We start from the raw sequence: 12,833 nt of genomic DNA on the forward strand, positions 1-12,833 counted from the left end.
ACAAGCGGTATACAAATGCATTATTGAACCAATTTTTAGTTACGCAGACACAGCCTGGGGTGAACTACCCGAGAGCAGCATCACTAGTCTGCAACGATTACAAAATCGAGCCGCGAAAATCGTCACCTGTCAGAAAAGTACAAGGACAGCCCGAAATATTGTAAATTGGCCAGATTTAGAAACACTGCGAAAAATACACAAATGTATTTTAGTATATAAATGTTTACGGAATTTCGTTCCTATATACTTAAAAAACTATTTTAAGGTAAACAATGATGTACACAATTACAACACTAGGCAGAGGAGAAATATTCACCCAAATAAAACAAATCTTGTTCTTGGGGGGCGAACTTTTAAAAATTCAGGGCGTTTAGCTTTTAACTCACTGCCAAGCAGAATCAAAGAGGCAAGTTCTCTAGCAATTTTTAAACGCCTTCTTAAAGGACATTTAATCTGATTTTTTTTTTTTTTTTCTTTTCTCCCCTTTTGTAAATTTTAGCAAATTTTACCTAACCTTGTAATCTTATTGTAAATGTTTATATGTAATTTTTATTGAACCCAGGGCCCCTAAGGATACCAGCCTTGCAGCTGACTGGGCTACCCTGGTAAAATAAAGTTGTCTTGTCTTGGCAGTTGACGAATCGTCAAACCGGAAGTCGATTCGCGGCTAAGTGGTGTTGTGATACCGGAGGTCTGAGAAACCATCTCTAATGATATAAAAACGCATACCGGTAGTAAATTTGCAATAGACTTAGAAAATATTCCGCAAGTGTCTGCGATAGGGGTTTGAAGATGTTGTCGAACCGACACGAATCGACTCGAATCGAACGACTCGTACAACAAATGACGACCCGTCATTCTGAACGTCGATTTGCAAGACACTTAGAAAATATTCCGCAAGTGTTCTGCGAAGTTGTCGAATCGAACGAGTCGTCTCAACAAATGACAACCCGTCATACCGGATGTCGATTTGCTAGAAAATATACTTCCGGTCATTTCACACTCTAAGGGCGTGGGAGGTCCATGTCTTCTTCTGCAAATCGACATCCGGTATGACGGATCGTCATTTGCTGTGACGAGTCGTTCGATTCGAGTCGAATCGTTAACATTTGCAACACTGTATAGCTTACAATATTCTGACGATAGACTTCCGGTCGTTTCACGCTTCAAGAACGTTGAAGGTTCATGTTATCATGTTCTCGTACCATGGCATTCATTTTCACTCACTGCTCACGTGCGCGCCTCTCGACTTCCGGTATGTTAACGCACGATTCGATTTCCGGCATACCATCGTAATTTCACATATTGTTTACGCCTCTTGACTTCCGGTATGTTAACACACGATTCGACATCCGATGTGACGATTCGTCAACGACCGTTGACGAATCATAATTAATTTGTTATTTCTTGACATCCTTCCAAAGTCAATTTGTGGTACAGATTAAAATTCCTTTTTTAATTACTTTTGTCCATTTTGTTTTTTATTTTAGGTCCCTCGTCTCCTTTTCCGCTCTTATACATCTACTAAGAGAGCATTAAAATATTGAGTTGGCGTTGACCATTAAACAGTCTTAATCATAAAACCTATCTATATCCTAGCCTCGGACTCAAACACTCTCGGAAACGTCTTTCTTTGAATTAGGTGCATTTTTACTTCTTCCCTTTCTCCTCACGTGGAAAAACTGTACTCTCTCCTTCTGCTCCGAAAAAAAAGAAATGAAAAAATGCGATCAAACTGTCCTAAGAAAACTTTATGTCCAATTCTTATTGAAGTTACTTGACAGTGTTCAATTCATGAAACAGTTATTTTCTTACAATCAATCATTCGAACACAACTCTTCATCTTTTCAGAAAAAAAAAAAAGTATTAACAATAATCGAAGTGACTTTTTCCCTTGAAATAATCAACTATACAACAAAGTACGATAATGGTGTAAATACCTAACAGTAAAGTTAATGTCCTATTGCACATCTTACACTTCTCTACATGATGTGCTAGAAGTGATTTAAGACTGACATTCATGGCAAACCCCAAAAAATGAAAACACTTTGTTCGTCCACATGAGTGGAAATATTTACAACCCATTCAATACTGACCTTAGGTTTAGAGCAAAACTAAATCAAGTGTTGAATCTTTTTGTTGTTTCTAGTTAAAATACAATTAGCTTGTTGCTCAGTTTAGAATATAAACCCCTTTGGCTTTTAAAACTATCCATTATATCCGGACAGATGCGACACATAACTAGAAATATCGATCTAAATATCCAGATCCGTCAACATCTGAAAGAACCTGAGAACTAAGCAATACCAATAACACTCATTAGAGCCCCATCTATTCTCCGAACAGTCGATTAATTATTTAATGAGAGGGCTGTTTGGGAAAAGCAGTAACTAGAGAGACCAATGTCCTTCCCATGCATTCAAGATCAAATGAGTCAATGAAGTATTGGCTGAAAGAGCGTGAGAGGGAGAGGTAACACCAAATTCACCGATTTGATTACAATCCAAATTCAAGTCAGCCAATTTAGCGTTCTCGTCGTACTCAAGTGGCTTTTATTTGACCACATTTTTTGAAAAGAAAAGGCCTGAGAGAGAGAGAGAGAGAGAGAGAGAGAGAGAGAGAGAGAGAGAGAGAGAGAGAGAGAGAGAGAGAGAGAGAGAGAGAGAGAGAGAGAGAGAGAGAGAGGTGGTATCAGACTCACCAATCTCATCACCGTTCAAACGAGTCAATATAAGTGTAGACTGAGAGAGTCTTAAAGAGAGAAGCAGCACCAGAAGCACCAACAAAATTTCATTTTAAGTTCAAATTATACAATGTAGTACGGAAGGAAAGAGCCTGAGTGAGAGAAACAGCACCAGAAGCACCAATCTTATTTCTACCCAAGTACAAATGAGTCAATGTCGTGTTTTTTGAAAGAGCCCAAGAAAGATAATCAGCACCAGAAGCACCAATCTTATTTTCCCTCAAGTTCAAATGAGTCAATGTATTATTAACTGAAAGAGCCTGAGAGAGACAAGCAGCACCAGAAGCATCAATTCCATTGCTGAACAGGCGCAAATCAGTCAATGTAGTATTAACTGAAAGAGCCTTAGAAAGACAAGCAGCACCAGAAGCACCAAGCTCATTTCTCCCCAAGTTCAAATGAGTCAGTGCAGTATTGACGAAAAGAGCCCGAGAGAGAGAAGCAGCACCAGGTTCACCAACCCTATTCCCCTCCAAGTTCAAATGAGTCAGTGTAGTATTGAAGAAAAGAGCCTGAGAGAGAGAAGCAGCACCAGGTTCACCAACCCTATTCCCCTCCAAGTTCAAATGAGTCAATGTAGTATTGACAGAAAGAGTCTTAGAGAGTATAGCAACTTCTTTGTCGTCAATCATATGAGACCCAAACACAAATCTCCTAGAAATAAAACTTACGTCTAAATCAGTCAAAAAGGTATTGGACGAAAGACTTTCCAAGAAAAAGTCTAATCGCGGAATCACTCCTAAGGTGCAAGTCTTAAACTGAAGGCGAGCCCCAAACTCATGAAGCAAATGGGACTGAAGGCTTTTCTTACATTTTCCACATTCCTCTATTAAACAAAATGCCAATTCTATGTACCCTCTAACTTCATCAACTTCCGCACCTAACCTATTAATATGAGCAGTAATTTTTTGTAAAAGACGCTTAGCAGTTTCCTCAGATTGCATAGCAACAACTCCACATATGTACAAAAACACGTCATGCAGTTGATACAGAAATCTTTTATCTATGATTGGGATTTCTGCTTCATCTTCTTCTCTGACATTCTTTAAAGCAAGATGAAAACCGGCAAAGAACTCTTGAAAGCTTTTGTGCAGAAAGCCATAACGAAAGCAAGGCTTTCTCTTACTACCTCCAGACTGAATTGACAGAAATCCAAACTTCTTTACAGCCTCAAAATTGCTACTATTTGCTTTGCTTTCTTCGATATATAGCTCGCCCTTAAGAAGAGATTGTAACGCTATACGCCCTAAGCTTCTGAGTTCTTTTTCGTAAACTGCAATGATGTCTTCCTCGTCGCTGGAAAATCCTTTCTTTTCTTCATATCTTCTCAAGACACATTTTACGATTTCAATGTACAATTCAGATCTGCTCTCTGGGAAGTCTTCTCTAAAATCTTCACAAAGAATGCACAATAATGCAGTGTTAAGAGGATTTGATATCAGGCAGTGCAAGTCTGATCTTGACTTAATCTCTTTAAGAAGTCTCTTAGCTGAATGTTCCATGTTTCCAAAGTACTTACAGATAAAATTTTTGGCGTCTTTTTGTGTGAATCCTACAATCTCCCACAGATTATCGCAGTAGCGCCTCATTTCCATTCCAGATTCATGACGAGCCGTGAAAACAAAAAGGCATTTGGGGAGTTCTTTACTTTGAGCGAGATTGATAAACATGTCTATTTTACAATGGTCAGCTTCGTCTAAGCCATCAAGAACGAACAAAACCCTGGACTGATTCTCACGAATGAACTTGAAAAATTTTTCTTTACATTCTTCGTCGATGTCGTCAGGAAGAAGTTGATCATCAATTGCTTGCCAAAGGTTAGATTTGATATCGTAACACCTTAGCAGTAAAAGTAGAGCAATATTCGGGAAGGACTCGTCCCAGTGCTCTTGTGAAGTGGCCCAGTCGTACGCCAGCTTCTGGCAGTAGGTTGTTTTTCCCATACCTGGGTCCCCTTCGATCAAAACAGTCCGGGGGGGCTCTTCGCATTCCTCATGTGTTTTGAAGATAGCTGTCATGTTTGTGATAACGTCCTTCATTTCTCCTCTAGTCTTACCTTTGCGTACAATTCTGAGCCTGGTGAAAATTTCTTTCAGACTAAAACTGAAATGATTGCACCAAGGGACTGGCAGGAGTCGCTCTTCACGTATTTTGTACAGCTGACAAATCCTCTCGATCAACTCGCACGGCTCAGGAATATCTGCGGAAATGAATTATCATATTATCATGTAGTGAATATCATGCCCTTAAGTAGAAAATCGGTAACAGAAGGTGTCATTTCATTTCGGTTTCAATACCTCTCCAGTTTGTCTAAGGCAGAGCACCTGTTTTTTAAAACACTTTGCGTGATATGAAAATACCCAAAAAGTGGGTAGAGTCCATGGAAATAGTTTTAAACAAAGAGTAAAACTTTTCATCAGTTTATCGTCCGTTAACAGCTTAACATCCATTTTTTATTGTGGGTTTGCAAGTCTAGCCTTAAGTCCCCATGGTAAAATGCAGATTTAGTAAAAAAATATCATCCTTATTTCTTTCCTGTTCCCATATCGACTCGGCTATTTCTTAACCCTGCGTAACGAAAATGTATAGAACATACAGTTTCCAGACGCTGAGCTGTCACAAATGACAAATCCTTTGCCTGCAGCAGTTTTCTGTAGGTCCAACAACAGTTCACTCTCCTTGTGCGTTGGTTGTTTAATTTTCAATTGTTGCAGATCATGAATGATGTTTGTGGCTGGAAGAAAAATAAAAGCCTTTCATTAAAAACGATGTGACCGTCCTCTACTTGAGTTTTTCCATAATTTTCTCTTCAAAATATTTTGGCCACGTCCAATGATCTTCTGAAATATCGTTTTCAGGCTCGTGACATTTAATATTAAGTTTTATAGTATAAAGGGCTCTAAATATTTAATTACGTGCTCTACTCTCACGCCAGTTTCAGACGGTATTTTCAACTTTGAAAGTCATACATGGTAAATTTATCATGATTAAAGAGGAATCTATTATGCTGAGCTATGAAATACCTGCGTGCTGATCATCATCCTTTTGCGCAACTTGGGAAAGGGATAAACCTGATGACTGATGTTGATGTTGGGGTCCGCTTACTTCACAAACAGAAGCATCTGTTAGACAGTAAAAAAACACTAATTACATGTTTGAATTCCATGACTTCGTTAAGTTGCTCAAATCAAAACCTGTTACTCTTGTAGCAGTTAATCTGTAGGGGTTGGAACTGATATATTAGAATTTTAATCCCCCAAGAAAAAAAAATGGCAGTTTCGAACAATCTATACGTTCAATTTACATAAGTATCAACAGATATTCGCCACTCTTTCTGTATGCTTAGAATCGCCTAATCAACCCTCAGAACTCAATGACCCCCTTCTGGGTAAAAGGAAAAATAACCTGACGAAGATTGTTAAGTGTTGTCTCCCCAAGCCATACCATTAACAATATTGATCATCTCGATGACGAAAGCTTGAATTTGCTTGGCCCAGCAGTATTTCTTTCCGTATGAAGTTCGGAGTTCATCAGCCTCCTGTAGTTGCGTCTGTCTTTTTTTCTGCCGGACTTTCTTGATCTCTTCAGCCCATACCTTGGAATCTTCTGAATCAATCACACACTCTGCACCAAATGGTACTTCATTTAGGGCTTCTCCGAACCCCGAGTTCTTGCTGACAAGCACAGGGAGACCAGCTGATAAGGCTTCCAAACCAAGTAAGCCAAAACCCTCAGTCCTCGATGGCATAAGCACTACATCCACTTCATAGAACAGGTTCTTCAGACTCTCGCGTCGTTCCACAAAGCTTCTCACAGTAAGGCGGTCGGCAGGCACACCGCAATCGCGAAAACGTTTGGCTATTTCTTCGTGTTTTCCTTCCGGAGCACCAACGAAAATAAGACGAGCGTCTTCAACCTCAGCAACAGCTTTGGCTGCAGTGTCGAAACCTTTCAATTTGAAGTCTTCAGCATCTCCTTGGCCAGACACTAGAATGCCAAATTGTTTCATGTCTTTTTCGACGTGTTTAATACTCACAAATTCATTAAAAACACCAGGGGTGATGTCAAGAATACTTTCATCTTTCTTGCACGAACGAAGGTATCTGCGAAATGCCTCGTACAACTTGGGTCCAACTCCTACGATCAAATCTGCCATCTCACAGAGTTCTACTTCTGTTTGGCGCTTTTTCTCACCTGTGGAAATAGAATTTTGATAGGTTTTGAACATTCCAAGCTCCTCCGGATCATTGTGGACAACTTGAATCCACTTGCATTTGCGAGACTCTCGAATAACTTGAGCTTGGTGCCCAAGTTTTACCCCATGGCCAACAACGACATCAATTTGGAGCTGAGCTGGTGGGAAGCTCAGCCATTCAAGTTCATCGTAGCCAGGCCGCCTTTTTGCTTGAACAATTTCGATGTTGTGGCTGAGTGCAGCTTTCTTGTCCTCTTCGCTACACTGTGGGACAAAGAAGGAAATTTGCAACTCGGGAAACTTAGCCAATTGAATGGCGAACTCTCTGTTTAATGTGGATAGTCCACCTTTACTTGATCCCCATTCTGATGCAAGGATCGTAACCCTTATCTTGCCAGCTGCTGGAAACAGTTGATCATTATTCTGGGATTTATGTTTGGACAAACTCATGCCGCCTCAAGACACAGCCGACTGACTCCTATGGAAGAAGACCAATTGTTGTTAAAGGTAACCATGAAGTGGAATGCGTAACCAAAGAATAAAAAAGTTAACTTCAGCTTGATACAATCTATCTTTAATTTAGTTTCTTCTCAACGCACAAGCTAGCCACTAGCAGCCCAAGCTAATGCATGCATCTAATTTTCAAATCGATGAATGTGGTATTCTAGCGTCGTTTTGAAACCGAGGAAATTGCAGAATAATTGCGTGTACATAGCAGACAGAAGAACAGAACCCGCCATACTTGACAGTGATCTAAAATGTCATACAACTTAGTGCAACTTAGTATCTCATTTTGGTTACGCCATAGTTCATTTCCCAAACACACTATAATTAAACCTAAGTTGATATCCTCTTGTTCTTGTGTGAAGTTGTGGAATGATTGCTTTTGATCCGCGTCAACTAACTCATGCGTGTCGTGAGCTCCAAATCAAAACTATCGCAAGAAACATAAAAGGCCAACATTTCAGGTAAGGGAGAAAGTCATAGAAGGTGGTTTTCCTTATCATGTTTGAAAGCAAGTGTACAATGGGAAACACAAGCCATCCTGTACCAGTGCACATTTATGTAACTGTAGGGAAAGAACAATTGATAAGTTTTGGTGATGATAAAGCGTCGAGGGTTCGCTTTATTTCTCAACAACCTGTCTTCCTTTGTTTTTAAGGAGTCGACGACTCCTCTCTTTAATTAAGGGAATCGTGGAGAAACGCTAAGCAGGTCTCATCTTAAGCATTTATCATAACTTAACGTGTGAAGAATTATGAACACATCAAAATTATTTCTACGTTTCATAAAAAATCATTGCGAACTGATCTAAGCTGCAAATCACGCATGAGTTCGTTCGCCGCTTCTTCAGCCGAGCGTGGAGTGGTATAAGCAGCGAAAATAATTTATTTGAAATAGCAGCTTTGTCAAATGTGTTTTACATCGTCCTAATCGGAATTCATAACGAAAGTGATAGCGCCTTTACATACTCTTTTGTTAACTTTTCGAATTTTCTGTTGTTAAGCTAGCTCCAATGGAGTTGTTAAAGGTGGTGATATGCTCCTAAATGGGCGACCGTCACCACCAAAAATACAAGGATGTCAAATAGATCAGCAAATACAAAGATGGTGTAAGGATCAGCTGCAGGATAGCATAGCTAATAAAGGAATGGCATGGCCAAATTATAGACAGTCTAGTTTTCCTTCGTGAAACAGAACACCCTAAACATGAATAGTTTAGCCAAATGAGAAACGGTCTAGTAGCCCATGTTGAGTTGGATCATGAGATTGTGAAATGGACTAGCTCAATTACGAATAGCTTAGCACTCACTTGCAATACAGTACTCAAACGGTGTAGCGTTGAGTTAAACGGCTCAGGGTAACGTCGAGTAGCACAGCGTACGCACAAACGGTGTAGCGTTGCGTCAAATGGCTCAGCTTAATGTAGAATGGTACAGGGTACATACAAACAGAGTAGCGTTGCGTGAAGTGGCTTAGCATAATGTAGAATGGTACAGTGTAGACACAAATAGTTAGCGTTAGGTCGAATAGCTTTGCAAAACATCAGACGCTCTAGTAGTAGCCCTTAATTAACAAAGCAATATAATGTACACCTTTTTAAAATAATAAATATGTCTTCTCTTAGCTTACTCTTATCGTCCGGCACACCAATTAAAGCATTCCGATGTCACTTTGATCGAAAAATGTCAAAACAGATCAAGGATAGCAGTTTTCTTACCATGGCGTCCAGGGCACACACAATATTCAACTTCTCACGTACTCCTCCAATGTTCAAAGAGCCGTTGAAGTTGGACTCTCATTGAAAAGTAAGCGTGAGTCGGAGAAAGAAAAGAGAGCTCGACAACTGACATTTAATGCACGTCATAACACTACTTAATACTATAAACATGTTCAGGCCCACCAAAGCGTGCAAACTGTGGTAAACCGGGAGGCCGGCAAATCGTGGTAGAATTAAGTCTCGTTGCTATTTTAATAGACGCTTTCATGAACGACAACGAATAAGTGCAATATCAGCAGTGAAAAAAGAGGAGAAACTTACCAAATTGGCTCTGCTTTACGGCAAAGCGAAGTGAAGACTATACTACGCCATGCAATGGTTTCGTGTCACTCTTCACATTCGATGACGTCATACCCCCAGCAGATCGCTGTTCCATTTGCGGTTTGTATTTTTGGTGGTTTCGGCGAGATGCCTTGGCGGCCGTCACCACCAAAAATACAAGGATGTCAGATAGATCAGCAAATACAAAGATGGCTTAAGGATCAGCTGCAGGATAGCATAGCTAATAAAGGAATGGCATAGCCTTCACGTCACGTCACGACGATTCGCCATAACATCGAAATATTTCAAGTAATACTAAGTAATTTAATGTTCAGATAGAGCATCTGATGTTTTGCAAAGCTATTCGACCTAACGCTACACTATTTGTGTCTACGCTGTACCATTCTACATTACGCTGAGCTATTTCACGCAACGCTACACCATTTGTGTGTACGCTGTGCCATTCGACATTATGCTAAGCCACTTCACGCAACGCTACACTGTTTGTATGTACGCTGTACCATTCGACATTACTCTAAGCCATTTCACGCAACGCTACACTGTTTGTATGTACGCTGTACCATTCGACATTACGCTGAGCCATTTCACGCAACGCTACACCATTTGTGTGTACGCTGTACCATTCGAAATTATGCTAAGCCACTTCACGCAACGCTACTCTGTTTGTATGTACGCTGTACCATTCGACATTACGCTAAGCCATTTCACGCAACGCTACACTGTTTGCATGTACGCTGTACCATTCGACATTACGCTGAGCCATTTCACACAACGCTACACTGTTTTTATGTACGCTGTACCATTCGACATTACGCTGAGCCATTTCCCGCAGCGCTACACCATATGTGTGTACGCTGTACCATTCTAAATTACGCTGAGCCATTTGACGCAACGCTACACCGTTTGTGCGTACGCTGTGCTACTCGACGTTACCCTGAGCCGTTTAACTCAACGCTACACCGTTTGAGTACTGTATTGCAAATGAGTGCTAAGCTATTCGTAATTAAGCTAGTCCATTTCACAATCTCATGATCCAACTCAACATGGGCTACTAGACCGTTTCTCATTTGGCTAAACTATTCATGTTTAGGGTGTTCTGTTTCACGAAGGAAAACTAGCCTGTCTATAATTTGGCCATGCCATTCCTTTATTAGCTATGCTATCCTGCAGCTGATCCTTACACCATCTTTGTATTTGCTGATCTATTTGACATCCTTGTATTTTTGGTGGTGACGGCCGCCCATACTCCTATCTTAGCTGCGGAAATTCCTTGCAACATTGAAACGTTCAGTTGAAAACAAGCAGTTACAGGGAAAAAATTATTTCTAGTTTTCGTCGACTCGCAGTGAACTTAGTAAGTAGTTCGTCGTTAGAATATCATTGAATTAGGTGAGGAGATGGTTTCTCTCATTTTACAATCAAATGATTTTTATACATAATGCATCATCTTTTTGCAGTTAAGAAGTGCCATTCGACGAAAAGAATCTATATGTTAGGGCTATTTAACGAGCTCTTCTAAAGCATAAATGAATAAAGGGGGTAAGTTCTAAAGAAACTGTGGTGCTACGTCAGTGGGAGAGTCTGACAGGGTAAATTAAGCATAGGCGTACGGGCATTTTTTTGCCATGGGGGGCAGTGAACCATTTGCCCAAAAAATTCTCACAAGTTGCCCAAATTTTTACGAAACAGTTGGAAGGAAACGAGGGTCATACGATGCACTAACAATGGCCTACATATGAAGTGAAAATATTCTTACCTATGAATCTATCATATGAGCTCAAAAAACACTAAAACTTAAAAGAAATAACTGTCTCTGCCATTTCGACGACCGAAGATATCAATGATACGATCCATGTCATTGTTGACTACAGAGTTGGCATACGCCCTTTCAATGTTGATAAGTGCAATGTTACTGACACGTTGTTGCCCCATGGTGCTGCGGAGGTAAGTTTTCAATCTGCGCAACGCACTGAATGATCGCTCTGCTGAACACGGTGTAGCAGGTATCACTGCAAGGATATGCGCCACACTGGAAAACTCTGGAAACCTATCGAATAGATCATTCTCACACATTGTCTCTAGCATTTCTGAAACAGTCGTGTAGCCCAATCCGCGCACATGACGAAAACTCGCGTACACTTTCTGCTCGGCTTCCAGAATCTCGCCGTCGATGTTGTAAAACTTAGCAATGCGGGAGAAGCTTTCTTTATCAGGTGTTTCACTGTGGCAGATATTTCCCAAAGCAAAGAGGATATCCTGGTCATTTCTGCTAAACCTGAGCTCAAGCACGGACAGCACCTTGTCGATGGAAGCATAGTAGGTGTTAATACAGTGGTGCGATTCCGGTGTCAGCTGCGTTTGTCGTTCACCTACAAGGGCTTGAAGGCGGAGCAATGGCGTCTGTCTGGGTGCCCTGGCCTCTCGTAATTCAAACTCAGAATTGGTCAGCCACTTATTAATTTTCAGACCCATTGCTGATGCTAACTGCCATACGCTGTTGAAACTTTCTTCATTCCGACACTGGCGTAGGGTCTGAATGGTCATGTCGGCATTTCTACGAGCGGAGATGACGTCAACCGTCTTCCCCTGAAGATATCGACACAAACTACTGGTGTTGCTCAGGATTACTTTCAGCAAACACAGTCCGAAGATAAACTCCAAGTCACAAATGGCGGTCAACAAGGCTCTGCTCTCAGAGTAGGTTTTCGGATCTTTGTCTGCAGACAGCGTGAGCAGGGCTTTTACAATACGTTCTATTTGCCCGTATACGGCTTTTACGGCTTCCCACCGGCATGACCATCGCATGGCACTCAATGACTTCAGCGTCAGTTTCAGATCCTCGCCTTGTACTTCTGTGTCACTAAACAGGGCGTGTCGTTTGGGACTCGCATCTAAAAAGTTGTGCAGAGCCTGGATAGTCCCCAAAGCGTTTTGCAGTGGTTTAATCTGTGTCATAGTATCCTGAAGTGCGAGGTTGAGCACATGCCCGTAACAGTGGACGTAGATACCGAACTTTTTGGTATGTATAGTGTACAAAAAAGCTCGTCACGTGCTAGGCAACCGCTGTCTCGTGTGAATTTAACAGTTTCCACGGTCGCGTAACTTTTTACGAAACTACGGGCGTAAATTTAACTGGCTTTAGGCACTTAAAGCCCATGGTAGAGCCAGTTAAATTCACACGAGACAGTGGTTGCCTAGCACGTGACTCCGATCTTCTGAGAGTCTCCAGTCGATAATCTACGATATTATTTTACAAAGCTATGCGGAAATTGATTCTAATTAATTTACAACACCAGCTAGTGCAGTGCGGTACAGTACAGTACAATGCCCAAG

The 12,833-nt window shown here is 41.0% G+C and overlaps 1 protein-coding gene and 1 pseudogene across 1 annotated transcript; both read right to left on the reverse strand.

Annotated features, from left to right (window-relative positions):
* Positions 1-2,709: 2,709 nt before the first annotated feature.
* Positions 2,710-8,790, reverse strand: LOC131774250 (NLR family CARD domain-containing protein 3-like; annotated as a pseudogene).
* A 2,504-nt stretch (positions 8,791-11,294) lies between these two features.
* LOC131774249 (zinc finger MYM-type protein 1-like) lies at positions 11,295-12,455 on the reverse strand. The gene has a single exon (XM_059090259.2). It carries the CDS (start codon positions 12,453-12,455, stop codon positions 11,295-11,297), a length of 1,161 nt encoding a protein of 386 aa, XP_058946242.2.
* Between the last annotated feature and the right edge of the window lie 378 nt (positions 12,456-12,833).

The sequence above is a fragment of the Pocillopora verrucosa genome, chromosome 3 (genome assembly GCF_036669915.1).
Source record: "Pocillopora verrucosa isolate sample1 chromosome 3, ASM3666991v2, whole genome shotgun sequence".
NCBI classification, from domain to species: domain Eukaryota; kingdom Metazoa; phylum Cnidaria; class Anthozoa; order Scleractinia; family Pocilloporidae; genus Pocillopora; species Pocillopora verrucosa.